Genomic DNA, 14,901 nt, shown 5'->3' with positions numbered 1-14,901 from the left:
TTTAAAATAAAAAAAATAAAATAATTAGAACTTCAAATTAAAATGCGAAAAAAAGATTAGGTATTATAATAATTCCTTTTTTGTCATTAAGGATACTTAATCAATATATTTTATATTTAGTAAATATGTTAATGTAAAAAATAGTTCTATAGAAATTAAATACATGCAACGAAAAAAAAAATAGGAATTTTATGAAAGTAGGATGTTGAAGATGTTTAACATCTAAATCACACATTCAACAGGCTAAAACAAACACATTGTAGACAGAAATGTTAACTTATTGAATCTAGAACATAATTCCATATATTGAAATTAGATGATTGTGATGTTTATTAGAAAATAAATCCAGCAATAATGTGCAGGAGTACATGCAATATAGTAGCAGACAAAAATGCTTACAATATTAAATGTAACAAATTTTATAATAAACATAAAATGATTAACAGTTCAGAAATAAATGTTTGTTTATATACTGGTACAATCTATTCAATTGAAAAAGTTAAAATCAAACGCTTTTTAAAAATGGAAATAAAGAAGAAATTTCAAAATACAGTACTATGTCCCATATTCGGACATTTATTTTCTGGGCACTCTTTAACAATTAAAATTGATAAATCTTTTCTTTTTCAAAAAATTTTTTCCAACTATTTTTTATCACTGCTTTTTTGATAGATAAACATTTATTCTGCTTTAATGAGCACCCTAAAAGAATTGTTGAAAAGAGCAGTTAAAGAAAAACAAATTTTGGTGATAAGAATAAACAATGAGTATTAATGAAGTTAAATATTAATTGTGTTTGAAAAGAACATCACCAGTCAAGCTCAGTTTCCCTATAAATTATAAATTTTTAATCCCATAAATTTACTTTTAGAATTTGAGGTTTGTTTTTTAATGTCATTTTTATTTAATTATCTTCATTGCTAATTCATCACATCAAAGGAATAAAAAAAAAGTGCTTTTATTCCAAAAAGAGAAAGCGCAAATTATCACTTGCTTACTTTTATTTATACATTTTAACTAACCTAACATTCTTCGATTAATTAAAATAAACAAGAAAACATATAAACTTCAAACTAATTATCTTTTATTATTTCTTTTTATCTAATAGCATATCTTTTGAAATTTTTTACCTTAAAGACTTACTATCTGGTAAAAGTTATTTTTCGGACATGTGGAAGTCCCGACGATTCTGAATACGAGACTTTTCACTATATATCAAACAAAGATATATATTTTTTTTAACTGTATCACAGTTTCAGCTATTTGTTTTTTCTTAATCTGGGCACAGACACGTAAGTCATATATTCTTTGTTTTCCAGGAATTACCAGAAAAAATACAGCCACAGTCTCACCAGGATTTATATGCAATATGAATAAGCTTGTACAATAGCCACAGAGAATGTGACATACTCTAAAATAATTATTAACTTAAAGAATTTTTTATGCTGAAATTAATGAATGCTTTATCTGTATTACTTAGTACCCAAAACATGCCAGAATACAAAAAATTTATTTTATAACTAAGCACTATATCCAATGTTTGTAGGCTTGACAAAATAAGTTATCAAGCATTCCTGTTAAATTGAAAAATAATTTAAAAATTGTTTGAATAATACTTACTATAGGAACTAATAAAGCAAAAAAAATATGTGGCATAGTTTTAATTAAAACTATGAAAAATTACAATGACAAATTTAACAACACAACTAAGGTGCTAACCCAAATGACAGCAATAAACAGCCCATCCAGAGTATCAGTAATCCTATATTTACAAACTGTTTCTAAAAGTTACTTTTCACTGCTTTAAGAAGAGGGTGGGTTTAAATCCACTTTCATCTTGATTGCACTTGATGAAAAGATATGGATGGTAGGATAGAAACCACCAATAGGAATATGTGCCAAGACTTTTCCAATAACTTGCATGTTGTGAGTGAAATAAACCTAAAAATAAAAATAACAAAACTAAGAAACTGAAACAAATAGATGTCAATTTTATTTTAAACACAAGATTGTCCTCTTCCAAGGTTTTTTTGGCAGAAAAAAAAAACGCCCAGTTTTTAACACATTACAGTAAAGGTTCTACCCTGCACGATAGATCACTGGGTGTCTGTTTTGCTAGTATCAGGGCTCAACAATATATTTTGACATTTACTATGAGTAAAGCAATTCAATATTTGAATTTGTTCTACACAGCACTTTTGTATAAGAGAACATAAATATAAACGTTCTTAAGGTTCCTACAGGGTATCTGCCACATTTTCGATTTTCAAATTCATGCCTTTAATGACTAAGTCCAAGAACTTTTAATGACTTAAAGAAAATACTATTTTCTCTGACAAAAACAGAATAATAAATTTAAAAAGCATTATAATAACATTAATTAAAATTATAGGTATAACCAAAACTGTTATACTCTGCATCTTCATATTTATTGATTTCAAATTTAAAAAACAGAGTAAAGAAAGAGTTGAGGCAATAAAATAGCTGAAAAAATAATAGCTGAGCAAATAATTCTTTAAAATTTTTTTTCAGTAGAATTATATTCCGAAGATACTTTTCATGTTCATCAGAAAGGAAAGAAATACTCCCAATTTTTCTGTTCTCATTTCAGAATAAAAAAAATTTGCCAATGACTGGCTTGCTTTAGCTGGAATTTTAAATTGATAAAATAAAAAAATAAATAATAATGATTCTGAAATCACAGAAGTTTAAAAGATACTTCGCTTTAGAAATGATGTTTTTTCTTTCATTTTTTGAAAGAACACCATAAATTTTAAAGAACATGATAAAAACTTTTTATATTTTAATAAAATATGACTCTGAGTGGGGGTTTTGTTACAAATTCAGATATTCGGAACACCATAAAATTGGGGGGATTCCATTTTGAAAAAAAAAAATTTTTCGGCGACCTACATCCATGACGTTTCATGACAAATTTCGTTCAATACAGAAATTCATGACTTTTCAGGTGCGCGGATATTCTGTTCCTACAAATATAAATGGGATCATCACTTAAAAAACTCTGATACATTTTTATAAATATTTTAACACAACATAATGGTTAAAAAAAAATGTTTTTCAAGATGGGCAACAGAATTTGAGGAGCTCTTGTTGTAAGGGACCCTGCAGTCTAAATGAGGTAATAATAATGTAACTAACTAGATTCTTTCTTTTATGAAACTACACAATGCAATGACTCAATATTATTCACAATAGTGAGAATTAATGATTTCGAAGTTTGCTTAACTCTTTGACACAGATGAGACACCCGTGTCCATTTTTTTATATGTATTTTTTATGACACTCTAATTGCAAGCAAAAATATATTTTGGTATTTTTTTAATTATTAAAGTCTAATAGTTACTAAAAAAATCTGTTAGATTATCAGAATTACATTTGTATAAAAATATGAAATCCAAAAAGAGAAGTAGTTAGAATTTTTCTGCTTTATTTATATTCAAAAATTTAATAACTGATCTTGTAAATTAAATACATTTCTATGATGAATAACTGTTTTTTTAAATCTAAATAACTGCAAATAAGCATAAATTTGAAAAATTATTTTTTGGAAATGAGTCGTGTTTATAAGATTTTACTGTTAATGCATAAAAAGACACTGGTATTTTATGCTGTATTTCATAACTGGAGGTAATCAAAATGCTAAATATAATATTTTTCACTTATTTTGACCTAAATTCATACAAAATAATGAAAAAAGTATGAAAAACATGTTAAATAAAAATTTCATATCAAAGGGTTAAAGAGAGTGGACTGCATATGTATACAGTCTTTAAAGTACCTGAACCACCAAATATTTCAATTACTCACTTCAACTTGGGTCCGACTTTCAACAAAATTTTCATTGTAATGATCACACTCAGTTCCTTCCAATTTGGCTTGAGAATCCCAAGAAGCACCTTCAGAGTCCATATCCCCTTCCTTTTGTGCATTAAGATTCAGTACACTGCGGACAAAATCCATGGATTTCCTATCCAATATGGAAGTTAGCACTACATCAGACATGCCATCACTGTTGTCATCAGTTGATAAATCAACATATTTTTTGTAATCAGGAGGATATATTATACCACAACCTATAACATCACCTGAAAAAAATAATATATATATGTAACATAAAAAGCTTCAATTAATCTTTTTATGTTAGTTTCTTCGTTATAAAACAACTCCTAATTTATTACTATTTAATTCTTCAAATCGAAGCACTTTATCATACTTTTAAAAAACCACATCCTGTTTCTAAATCTATTTTTAGCCAACTATACATAAATTTAAATAAAGATATTTTTCCTTTTAACCTTTGTGGGAATCGCGTGATCTATTTAATTAACCAATAGTAATTTCTGAGATTTCTCTCTTTTCCCTAAATAGAGACATTTTAGGATTTTTTGCAAGATTTTCCCTACCAGAAAGACTGTTTGCTGATGGAGTAAACATCACTTCTTCGCTCCCACTCAACTAAGAATGATCAAATAAAAGTTACTCTGATTTAATTAAAATCCTGCGTCTGTTTTCCTGCTCGGTCCGACTGCATCATTTTACATATGTATATCAGGGTGCATAGCGAAATTATTCAACAAAAAATAAGCACCTTTTAAGCACTTTTCAAGCACTCAAAAAATATTTGTAAGCACTTTAAAAAAATATCATAATTAGGCAAGGTTGGAAAGTTTTTGACAAGTGACGGTTTTATCGTGTTTTAACCTACATGTAAAAAAAAAAATTTTTGGCATTGTTTTTGACAATTGTCAAAAATTACGAAATTTTGAATCATGTAAAACGAATGGCGTTCTCATACGCTACGGACTGACAATATGCCGAAGTAGATTGATTGGGTTTGAATTAATAGCGAAAACGTTGAATAGAACAATGTGAATTGTGCCTTTTTGCAAAATTCACAGCGAAAACCAACATGGTGATGGTAAAATCTCATTTTGAAAAAAGGAAAATTAAGCACTTTTTAAAAACACTCAATAAAAAAAAGCACCTTTAAAGGCTTTTAAAAGACTAATATAGAAAATAAGCACCTTTAAGCACTTTTTAAAAACGCTATACATATGTCAAAAATTTTTAAAAATAATTTTACTTTTAAATACAGTTGGAACCACTTATCTTATTTAGCAAAATTCTGGATTTAACAAGGAAAATACAGCCTTTTGTTTCTGTTACGTTAGAAACGTATTAGAGTGTATTCTTTTAAAAAGTTTATTTTTCTCACTTTTTCTGGGATTTAATAAAAAAGAGAAATTTGGGAGCATAAAAATATCAAAAATGGAAAGAAAAAAAAAGTTGAAAGTTGAAAAAAGAAATTTCATTTAAAAAACAAACATGTACTAGATATGTGGAGTCATTAACTTCTTGGGCAGTTTTAATAAGTCATAAGATTCACTGCATTAATTGTTTTACAAACAAGACTTATTGGAATGTATTTGGGGGAATGTTAGATATTTTCACTTCTTAATGTATATCTGGTGAGCAATTCATGTAAGAATTTTTTATATATATTTAAAACTTTTGTGCTAACATTGAATTTAGATTTAGTAAAAGACCAAATTTAATATATTACAATTCTTTATGATAAAATACATATTTCAAAAATAACTATTTTAAATATTTTAATAAAAAGTTACTTCTAAAACTAAAACAAAATTATGTTAATTATTATGGAATTATTATTAATCTTTTAATAAGTTAAAACAAAACTCCCAAAACAACTCTGGAGGAAAAAACTATCACATTCTAGCAGAAATAGTATCCAATAATTTTTCATACATCTAAATTACCTAATGGTAAATTTCAAAAGGAAAACTTTAGCTGATGCTATGACAATTTGTAGTTAAACTGATGACAGACTAGAATAGCATAGGTAGCATAATTGTAAGCTTAATAAATAGATTGCAAAATATTTTTGATGTAAAATCATATCACAAAAGTAGTCACATTATATAAAAATAACAAAATTTAACACCCGAGGAATATAAAAAAACTAGTGTAGAGAATCAAGTTTCAAAAAATATAAAAAGAAAAAAAATTTAAACCTTTCGAAAATTTTTGGCCATTTAATTGCACAGAATCTCTAAGCAGAACAGAACCAGTATCTAAAGAAAAAAATATATAATTACAATAAGATTTTAACAAATTAAACAATATTTTTTGTTGTTGTTGCTATTAGCACATTTTTTAAAATAAATTTAAGAAAATATTATACCTGAAAAATAACCTATAGAACCAGCTGTCTTTCCAGGAAATATTTTACTAGGATAGTCCTATTAAGAGAAAATATAAAGTTAATGCATAGAAAATAAAAAATTTAACATAGTTAAAAACTTTTAATTGTCAATTGTAAACTGTTAATTGTAAATTTAATTGAATATGAATGTTTTAAGCACAAAGAAATTCAATTGTTATGGCTGTGATGTAACAGGAAATAACACAAATTTAAATTTATAATAATAAAATAACACAATTTCAAACTTATGAATCTTACGGGTTCAGTACAGCACAAAGGATTTGGAAGGCAAAACGAACAGACATCTAAACACTTATTGAGTGCATTTACAGACAGTCATTGAATTTCAAATTCACTATTATCATTAGAAAACCAATCCACTGGCCATAGCCCTGAAGTACTTGTTTTAGGAATAATTATGACACAAAGTGAAAAGCCTTGAAAATTTGAGCAGAAACTTTATATGAAGGTATAATTTTGTATACCAGACAAAATTAACATAATTTTTGTACACAGTAGGGAATCGATTATCCGGAACGATCGGGACCATCGCTATTCCGGATAACTGATTTTTCCGGTTTTCTGAATCACTACAAAAAGCAGTTCTTTTATTGTTAAACCCAAATAAAAAAACAATTTTTTTTTTTGAAATAATCTTAAAAAGAAGAAAAAAAAAACGATAGAGTAATACACTAAGGATTATTTCCAAACTGATGGTAAGGTAAACATCTTTCAAAAAAGAAAGAAAAATCCTAAAATCTTATAAGGGAAATTAATTTTTTTTTTTAAAAATGGCGGGAAAATTTATCGAATTTCGTTCCGGTTTTTTGGTTTTCTGATTTCCGGATAACGGGTTCTGTACTGTACTAAGATTTACAATTAAATTACCTATCAATGAAAAATATCACACCTTTATAGTAACTAATTAGAGAAAAACTTAAGTCCTTACAATAATCCTGATATTGGAGTTTAAAATTGTGTAAATATGAACGGCGGTATCGAATTTTTAAACAGCATGATTTCTGAATCGTAAGAATGAATAGCGGAAATCGTTGAGCAATATGACATGGTAGCAAAGAAACAGAAATAAAATTAATAAAGAAATGTACAGTCACAAACATGAGTAAAAACATTCCTAAACAAAAGTATTAGCAGTATGAAACCAAAGTCCTACTCAAAGAGAAAGTTGACATTAAAAAAATATATTTTCATTTTTAATGAAGCTTCGTATCTGAAACTTATATTATAATCAGGGGTCTGTTTAGAAGAAATAGGAAAGAAATGCAAATAAAAGATTCCAAGAATGGAATATGCAGAATTACCACTGAGCTACAGAAAGAGATAGTGATATTTATGTAATAATGAAACTAAATCAATGAAAACTGATAAACAAAAATAGACGAGAATAAAGTATTTCAATACAATCATAATCAGGAAGATATGACAATAATTCAGACAGGTGACTGGTCATAATTTTACAACTGTTAATGTTATTTTTTTGTTTATTTTGCTATGTCCTTAGAATTGAGTTAATTAAAAGATTTTTATTAATTTACACAAATTGCTCTACCAAAGACAATTTTGTGTAAAAATAGAATTAAATTTGATAATAATTTATAAATATTTTGTTTAATAATAGAAACTTATCCAACTGAAATAAAGTATGAAAGATATATCTTCCTAAACATAGAATTCTAATATCTAGATCTAAAATTTAATTAAAAAAAGAACTTAATAATATAATTTAAACATAGGACATAAGAGATATCTCAGTAACCATTCCTTTATTTTTCTAAAATTCTTGATTGACCCAGAAAAAATTATATAATGTGCTAAGTCATATTAATCTACTACTTATTTTAATTTTAATATATCTTTTTGTTACAAATAGGTTAAACCCATAAACATTTTTATAACTATAATCCCCAATTATCAGTGCACATTATATGACCTAACATATTTTAAATCAAATCTCAAAAGAACTAATTATAATTAGAGGAATTATTTAAGTTCATAAATTATGACAGAAAAATATTCTGAAAAAATTTCAAAACTCTAAACTTGTATTAAAAAATAGTTACTTTGCTTAAGTTACTTACTTTGCGACAAATGCCTATAGTAATACTGCTTTTTTCATCACAGTCAATAATTTCTACAGAAAAATAGGAATACATATAATTTAGAGGTTTTTTTGCTTGAGCAAATCTAAGTTTTTTCACACTGGACCGTGCAGGATAAGTAGAGCTTCGTAACTCCTAAAAAATTAAAATAATTTTTTAAAGTTATTTATATGTTACTTGTAAAGCCATGCCATAAAATAAATTTAAAAAAGCTATCATAATAACATGTAGTTAATTTCTCAACAGAGTATAAATCACATTTATTTCATCAATTACCCATTTAGATTTTTTAGAGTTAGCATATGGGAAAATTTTTTCTTAAGTGAGCTATAAATATTGTGGATCAAGGCCTTAATCAGAAAAAAGATATGACAAAAAATAGAAAGCTAAAAGATTTCATTGATTATTTAGATCTAGTTGATCAAAATGAATTTATAGCCAACTTTGACGAAGTTTTTGATTTTAAGTTGGGTATTAGTAGCCAGTTTTTGATGGCTGGTAATACCAACCACTACCAGGTTCTCTTAGGCATAATTTTTAAATAAATTGAAAAATTGAAGAAAAAAAAAACACATATAAAAAATGCAAGGAAATAATAAAATTAGTACTTTATTTTTTTCAAAAAAAAAAAAGNAAAAAATAAATAAAAAAAATATGGTTTTAAAATTTTGTAAAACTGATATATGATTATTTTTATTTAATAAATTGTACACACATAAATATTTTGAATAATAAATGTTGATGTAAGACCCAGAGGTCGCATAACTTACATATCCCAATGCATCACTTGCAAAACAAGATTAAATTAATTGTTATGCATAATTTGTAAATCTAGTAAAATCGAATAACATATTTACCTTTTTAACAATAAAAACTATGCATAAAAAATCAAATGGAAATGATTAAAAAATCCCCCTTAAAAATAAAAAAATAGATAAGTATTAAGGATAATAAAATTAAAGCAGTGAATGAACTTGTAGGAGAAAATTCTCTATAACCCATCTCTGCCGTTCTACAGTTAAAAGGAAGGAAAAGCAACCGTCAAAGATGAAGAGAAAAATTTTCTGTTATATTGTAACGATCCTACAGTAGGTTCCATCTTAAATCAATATGCATTCCTATTGACTCCTAAATATTTTGGAAATTATCATTTTGAACAATCACCATGGAACCAAATTTTTTGGAGGGAAGAACAAAATTAGAATACTTGCTTTATTTATAAAAAGTATTTTGTGCAAGGAAAATAATTCCAAACGCTATATTTGTGAAAGTACAGTTTTATCGAACAGTGAATTTGTGAAGGTAACCACTTATATGTAGTAGATTTGGACTACACAGATTCCTGTTACAAATAAGTTCAAAATGTAAAAAGATAATAGTTAATTTTTAAGTAAAAAAAATTACAATAGTTACAAATTTCAAAAAAAAATCTTTGGGTAAATTCACAATTTTCCAAGAAGGTCCACATTTAAATTGCAGAATAAACTATATCAGTTTTTATTAGAGTAGTAACTCTGCATGGACCATCTCAGAAAATTAATAGAAAATAATAAGATGGAAAAAAAAAGTTAAATTTATAAAATTAATAAATAAAATAATATTATATTTTAATCATATTTTTAAGATTACAAAGCACAAAAACAAAATTGATAATGAAAGAAATAAGCATATGAAAAATCAATATCAAATTATGCTGAAAAATCCAAAAATGATAAAAAACGAAGAAAGAATAAACACACAAATATGCATATTTATATATACATAATATGTAAAATGATAAATAATGTATAAAAGGGCCGGGATAGCCTGGTTAGTAGGGCACTGGACCCATGCCCAAGAGTTCGATCCCAGCCGGCCGAAGATTCCCCACACAGTAAATGGAGACTGATACACGTAAAATCTGTCGAGTCGCAAAGTCCTACATGTTCCCATAACAAATCAATACTTCTGGGGGTACTGATCCAGGAGTTTCAGTTTCTTTGTTTTCTGGACTGGTTCAAAATTACAAGGCTACGGAGTTGAACATAAGTAATCGTAAACCCAAAAAATTGGGTCAGCTGTTTAACAACGGATATAAGATACAAAAAAAATAAAATGTATAAAAATATTTATAAATATGCATAACTTTACTGCTACATGGTAAGATAGTTAATTCAATTGAAAACTCACTAAAGTGGATGCATGAAAGCCTATTATTCTACGCCATGGATTGCGTTTGCTATAGTCAATTGGTAAAAAATGCATAACACTGTCACAGGAAGGCACTTGGGTAAGTTTAACAGTTTTTTTCTCAGTTTTAGAGACTCTTTGTTTATCGGTCTCTTTAGCACATGTTTCTTTAAACGACTTAACAGTTTGAGATTTTTGACGAGATGGAGACTTCATTTCTTCAGAATCAGATAAACACAATTCTAAATTCTTTGGTACACCACTTTTAACATCATTTCCTACAGCCATGTTTACACCTGCATTTTGTAGATTAACCATTCTGCTAATGATCATGTCAATAGTCTGATGAGCAGGAGTGTAAGGATCATATTCTTTACGCATATCATCTCTGACAGCTGAAATTAAAAATATTTTGAAATTAATTATTATTATTAAGATGGAGTTGAGAATATGAAATTTTTGCCACATGTTTCACAGCAAAACTTTAAAATAATTTTTGCAAGCAATAAAATTTTTTTCAACTCATTTTGTTTACTATATTATAGGCAGATATGCATAAAATACAAGAACTCTGTTCGGAAAATTTTATAGAATTACTCACAAATTTAAAAAAAACTATCAAAATGATTGTAAATTTGACTTTAAAGCATTGAAAATTGAATGAACAGCAAGGAATTTTATAAGGACATTTATTAAACGTTTGTATTAAAATGTCTTTCCGCAACTTATATTTTAAATAAACAAAAACTGCTAAATTTTAAGAAATAATAGGCTGGTATGTAAAATAGTCAAAATAGTTTTAAAGAATGAGTGGTTTCTGAACAAATTTCGTCAAAATTAAGTCGATGAAAGCGTTGAAATTAGAAGCGCCAATGAATTACTCGAAGAAAGATTTTTGAGATTTTGTGTTTGCAGAAAGTTTATATGATTACAGGGTTCTAAACACTATTTTAAAAATAAATTTTTCTGACTTATACAGATTTTTGAAAAAAGATTAGCTGCACTGAAAAAAAAATTATTTTTTTTTAAACATTTGGAGGATATGACATAGAATTTAAATGTTACAAATATGGTTTGAATTTTAATATGATATGAAATTTACACTTTATTTCATCTTTGTCTATAGAATTAGTTTTCTTAACTCTTTTAAATCCTGCCAATACCAAACGTGATATGTGATTTTAAAACCGCCTGAATACAAATCCCGACCTTCTAATTTCTAAATCATATGAATAGCAGCATTTGGTTATTTTCTGAATAATATATTCTTTGAATTTCATCTTTATTTTGAATTTTATTTCCTTTGATTATAATCTGAATTAATGTGTTATTTGTGTTTCATTCATTGACCAGTTTAATGCAAATTGTGATGCCTATTTTGTAAACTGCGCAAATATATTTCTACTAAGGAAAAAAAAACCTTTCAGGATAAAGTTGAACTTAATTTTTCTTAAAAACGAGAACACTTATAAATGTAAGAATTACCAGATTTACAGATATAGAACTTCAGTATATTTTAGTGTAATACAATCACCACTTATTATTTTCAAAAAAAATCTGCAAATGGCAAGCGTCTATATAATCTAACTCTGATAACCCATTATCCATTGAAGAAATTGCATGTGGTATGGAAATTCCCATAAAATTAGTATTAAAATGTAAAACTTTTTTCCACGTTTTTGCTGAAAATTCAGATTTTCACTGACCATTCTCTGACTTATTTTAATACTTTAAAATTCCCTAACCTATATAAAAAAAAACCATAAAAACTCAAATATTAACAAGTTGGTTACAGATACACATATAGCAATATGCATGGTGAATATACATGCAATGTAGCAATATACATGGTATATGTACATGTATATTGCATACCAAACAACTTTTTATTTTTTTCAAAGATGGTGGTAAGGGGACAATATAATTAGAATTCTAAGCACAAAAATTTATTCTTGTTTAGTCGGAGCTTAAATATACATCATCAATCATAGGATTATCATCTATAGGTTTAATTTATTTACAGGTAGTAGTATAGTAGTAGTGAATTCATTTTATATCAAAGTTTTAAGCTTAGTAATAAAGCAGGAAAGCATAAATTTTGCTACAAAAATATACAAATAAAATCCTATAGAAGATTTATAAGAATGTGCAGTTAAGATAGAATATAGTTAAGAATATAACTATAACTTCAAAAGTTCCTTTTTTTTCCTACTTAAAGTTTATGAAAAATCAATTGTTTAAAAGAAAACAAGAAAGATTACATCAAAATATAAAGGTGCAATCTCATAAATGGAGTGTGGACGTTCCTTCCTCAGATGCTAGACAAGTCCTACAAAGCTCGTAAAAAGAAAGTCACAAAAACTTTCAAGGTAAAAAATAACAATAATAGGAAAAAATAAATAAATTTACAATAAGGACTTTGTAACTTTCTAGCAAAATTAACATTTCCTTAATTCGAATATAAATGTTATTTACATGTATTTAATTCCAATGAGTGAAATAATAAAATTCTTTATTTCAGTAATTATCTTTAAACTATTCTATAACTTTGTACAAAAACCCTTAAAAAATGAAGCAAATGGATTTCATTTTGATAATTAGCTCTTAGTATTAATCAGCCTTTACTTAACACATAAAAATGAGCACCTAAAAACTAATGCGGCCTTATACTGATGATGAAATGATGATCTGTTCTTTCATAATAAAAAATTAAATAGTCAGCAAATTTAGTTCTCAATGAAATATTAATACTGTTATTTGATTTCAAACACAACATTGTGATGAACAAAAGTTGCTTGCTATTCTTAAGCATTTGGTCATAAAACAAGCTAGCAAAGGAGAATTTTGAGATTTTATCTCCACAGACTTCTCTCACATAAAAATTAAAATTGTTTTTACAAATGCAATAATTATACAAACAGTTATACTATCTTTTTTTTTGCTAGTATTTGTGAGATTGTTTTACTTTTAAAACTATTTCTGTATCGTTTACAAAAACACATGTTGGAAATTAAATTTGAGGTGAAAACTAGCATATCAGTTTTTTTATATGGTGAACTGAGGTGAAAATATTAAACTGCTTGAAAAAAAAAAGTAACAATATTTTATAGAATTTAATATTCTTGTAAATTATTCCATATATTGAATAAAGCTTTTTCGTTAAACACATTAAACTAGGTTTAACAAGACAATGAACTGTATATACAGATTTATTCAGGAAACAGTGAGTGTCAAAATATATATGTGTATTAAAACTACCTAGATTCAGGCATTTCAGTATGGAAAAAAAAATTTGATACGTTCAGACAAGGAATTTTATAAATAGCTACTAATACAAAGAGGAAGAAAAAAAACATTTAAGTGGTACTAAATTTTTTAAAAAAATTGGATGATGTAATATAAAATTAATTAGATTAAATGACATATAGTTGTAGAAAAGTTTTTAACATCTAAAGCAGGAAAGAAAATAAAAATTAGAGTTAAATTATTCAACAATTGAGTAAAAAAATTAATAAAAAACAACACAATTTACAAACTTTTAAATTTTATTTCATAAAGAGCTGAAGCCTAAAATGAAATTAATAATACACTGATTAATTTAAAAAAATGAAATTATCAGTTAGGCATCAGCAGCAATCATTAAATGGGCTCGTTTAATAAATATTTTCAACAAAACTAATACTAACGCAAATAATGAAAGCTAAAAAAAATATAAATAAATCATGTGCATAGACTTTATTTAAATTACCCTTTTCCATAGCATTAAATAAAAAATTTCATAACACAACTATGACAGGAATATTTGTAAACAAACCTATAGCTTCGTTGACATATTCAGCCATCGGATCCTTCTTGTAGTTTACAGGCATTTCACTCGATAAAGGTAAACATGCGTCACCTTTAATTAGAAAATATATTTAGACTGGCTAAAAAATAATAAATATATACAGAAAAATAATTTAATAAATATTTAGGAAAAAAACCATCAGAAAGAAATTTCATACATCCGTCGTCAACTTTCACCAATTTTTAAAGGAGTATGGTTGTAATGAGCTGCCTTAACTAAAAGAAAGAAAACAAACCAAACAAAGTTATAAGAAGAGAAATGAAAACAAAGCAGGAACTAAATATATTTAACACACTTTTTTAAAATTTTATAGCTAGCTTACTATATTATGAATAAAAAATATATTCTATAGTAAATAACTCTGTTAAGGATATTCTCACTAGATTACATTTTTGGCAGGCGACTGTTAATCTGATTGGATAATCGTTTCTATCCTTGAGAAGAACGCCAATCATGTTCTCCTTCGCATGAATTTTTTTTTTTTTTTTTGCATTAGAAAAAATCACGTTGAAAGGAAA

General features: G+C 26.4%; 1 protein-coding gene across 2 annotated transcripts; it reads right to left on the bottom strand.

Annotated features, from left to right (window-relative positions):
- Positions 1-312: 312 nt before the first annotated feature.
- On the bottom strand, positions 313-14,678 carry LOC107455550 (SPRY domain-containing protein 3). 2 transcript variants are annotated; one of them, XM_043040487.2, is made up of 8 exons: positions 14,541-14,678; positions 14,351-14,434; positions 10,537-10,931; positions 8,347-8,502; positions 6,227-6,284; positions 6,057-6,116; positions 3,829-4,106; positions 313-1,941 (listed from the first exon to the last, which is right to left on the bottom strand). In XM_043040487.2, the coding sequence occupies exons 2-8, from the start codon at positions 14,403-14,405 to the stop codon at positions 1,804-1,806; spliced, it is 1,140 nt and encodes a 379-aa protein (XP_042896421.1). In that variant the 5' UTR covers positions 14,406-14,434; positions 14,541-14,678; the 3' UTR covers positions 313-1,803. The 2 variants fall into 2 exon arrangements, with proteins under 2 accessions (XP_042896421.1, XP_042896420.1); XM_043040486.2 differs by having other exon boundaries at positions 14,520-14,576.
- Positions 14,679-14,901: the final 223 nt, after the last annotated feature.

The sequence above is a fragment of the Parasteatoda tepidariorum genome, chromosome 9 (assembly GCF_043381705.1).
Source record: "Parasteatoda tepidariorum isolate YZ-2023 chromosome 9, CAS_Ptep_4.0, whole genome shotgun sequence".
Taxonomy (NCBI): domain Eukaryota; kingdom Metazoa; phylum Arthropoda; class Arachnida; order Araneae; family Theridiidae; genus Parasteatoda; species Parasteatoda tepidariorum.
Note: the sequence above shows the minus strand (reverse complement) of the source record. Positions and strands in the feature narration are given on the sequence as shown.

Excerpts from the sequence above, each read along its gene's own strand:
- LOC107455550 (XM_043040486.2), bottom strand. Across the intron at positions 10,932-14,350 it reads ATATGTCAACGAAGCTATAG|CTGTCAGAGATGATATGCGT; the intron begins GTTTGTTTACAA and ends TTTTAATTTCAG. Across the intron at positions 8,503-10,536 it reads GCTTTCATGCATCCACTTTA|GAGTTACGAAGCTCTACTTA; the intron begins GTGAGTTTTCAA and ends TTAATTTTTTAG.